The sequence below is a fragment of the Melampsora larici-populina genome, assembly GCF_000204055.1.
Source record: "Melampsora larici-populina 98AG31 unplaced genomic scaffold MELLAscaffold_34, whole genome shotgun sequence".
NCBI classification, from domain to species: Eukaryota; Fungi; Basidiomycota; class Pucciniomycetes; order Pucciniales; family Melampsoraceae; genus Melampsora; species Melampsora laricis-populina.
The window spans coordinates 518,063-519,771 of record NW_006768798.1 but is presented as its reverse complement, the minus strand read 5'-3'; the positions used below and the strand labels follow the sequence as shown (position 1 = coordinate 519,771).

The 1,709-nt window shown below is 40.6% G+C and overlaps 1 protein-coding gene across 1 annotated transcript in view; it reads left to right on the top strand.

Moving 5' to 3' along the window:
- Positions 1-1,048, top strand: part of MELLADRAFT_109125 (uncharacterized protein) — a gene marked incomplete at both ends in the record, with an annotated part of 1,428 nt that extends 380 nt beyond the window's left edge. Inside the window, one exon of the mRNA XM_007413070.1 lies at positions 608-1,048. Within this exon, the coding sequence (XP_007413132.1) occupies positions 608-1,048 (441 nt within the window). The remainder of the gene's footprint in view (positions 1-607) is intronic.
- Positions 1,049-1,709: the final 661 nt, after the last annotated feature.

Genomic DNA, 1,709 nt, shown 5'->3' with positions numbered 1-1,709 from the left:
GATAAACAAGAACATCCATGTACCGGTGTCGATCTGCTGTCCTACTTGGATTCTACAAGATCTTACATACGTTAGAAGAAAAGCGAAGACCAACACATGTCACGTAGAATCCAATACCTACACGGGATCACCAGTGCTGAACGAATACAGATTGACTTTTGCGGAATGGCTAGTAAGATTCAATCTCATGATAAAGTATCAACAATTAAAATACGATGTGTTGGAAGAACAGAAGAACTCACCGATAGCACCCAGATTAATAGCACATAGAGATAATTGTTTGCAAATCCAAATCGACTGTTATGGTAAATGGCCTACTGCCATGAGGTACGATATTGCCCACCGTAGGAATGTTTGGGAGAATAGGTTAGGTGACGGAAGTATGGCAGATGTAGGTACTTTGGATAAGAGGTTACTGGAGCAGGCAGAACGTGATGCAAAGCACTTTAAAGATTATTACTACGCAGACAATCCATACGCTTTTGGAGGACCGATGCAACATATTAGTCCAACAGATGGTAGAACCTACCCAGTGTCCAGTTCTTGGGACACAGCTGGAGCGTTAGTAGATACTCACGCAGATATGATGACAGGTAGAAACCTACAGGTGTGGAACGAACAAGCTGTTAGTCATCATGGAACTTCAGGATCTGGTATTCAAAGTGGGGTAGTGAATGGGAGACGTCCAAGAGGGTATTTAGGAAATAACTTTGATGAAAATTATCACAAGAAGCAATTTCATCATGCGAAACAAAGTAATAGTTACGCACAAAATACGAACTCACCTTATAATAACTTTCATCTACAAAATCAAGGGTATAACAACCATCCATCTTACCATCCGTATCAAGGGAATTATCAGAGAAATCATCACCAGAACTATGCAAATGGAAGAGGTGGAGGTCAGCAAGGAAGCGGAAGAGGTGGAAACGGAAATGGACGTCCAGCGATTGGACCAGGAAGTTTTAATCGGTTGATGATTGAAGGAGGTCAGAGTAAAGGAGCAGAGAATAATAGACCGGTAGCTTCAGGTTCTGGTTCTAAGTAAGTTGTGGAATAAGAAACCTAAGTTGTATTGAGACATCAATGTTGTGAAATTGTTCGAGAATGTTTTTGTTTGAGATGTGGAGCTGGAGACTGATTGTGATCGTTGTTTTGTTTAATTTGTGTTTTTCTCTTCATATGTTTCGCTCTCGTGTCTAGTCTGCAATCTAACAGAAATCTTACTAGAGAGTTAGAGAGAGACAAACTGGTAAAAGAGACGCCAAAAGAAACGAAAAGTAAAGAGAAGAGAGAGAAAGCAGTAGAGATGAAAGAAGAATACCAACTGGATTCACCAGAAGCGCTGCAGACATGGCCAGAAAATAGGAAGGGAGAGATGAATTTGGAGGAATGGAGACTTCTGTTGGAGGATTGTAACTTGACTGAGAAATGGAAGAAAGTCTGGATAGGGTTGAATGAAGGATTCGACCAAGGGTATTCCTCAGCATACGTTAGGAGATCTGAAATGGTTTACACCAGAAAATCACAAGTCAGCATTGTTGGTCCAAGATAAAATAATGAAAAATTTATATAAGGAAAGAAGATTGGGACGAATATTTGGTCCTTTTTTCTCACGAGGAAGTTTTCTGAAGATGGGGGTTCTTTCGGTCCAACCCAATGGGGGAGTGTTACGAATAATGACGGATCTTTGAGAATGATTAATGACC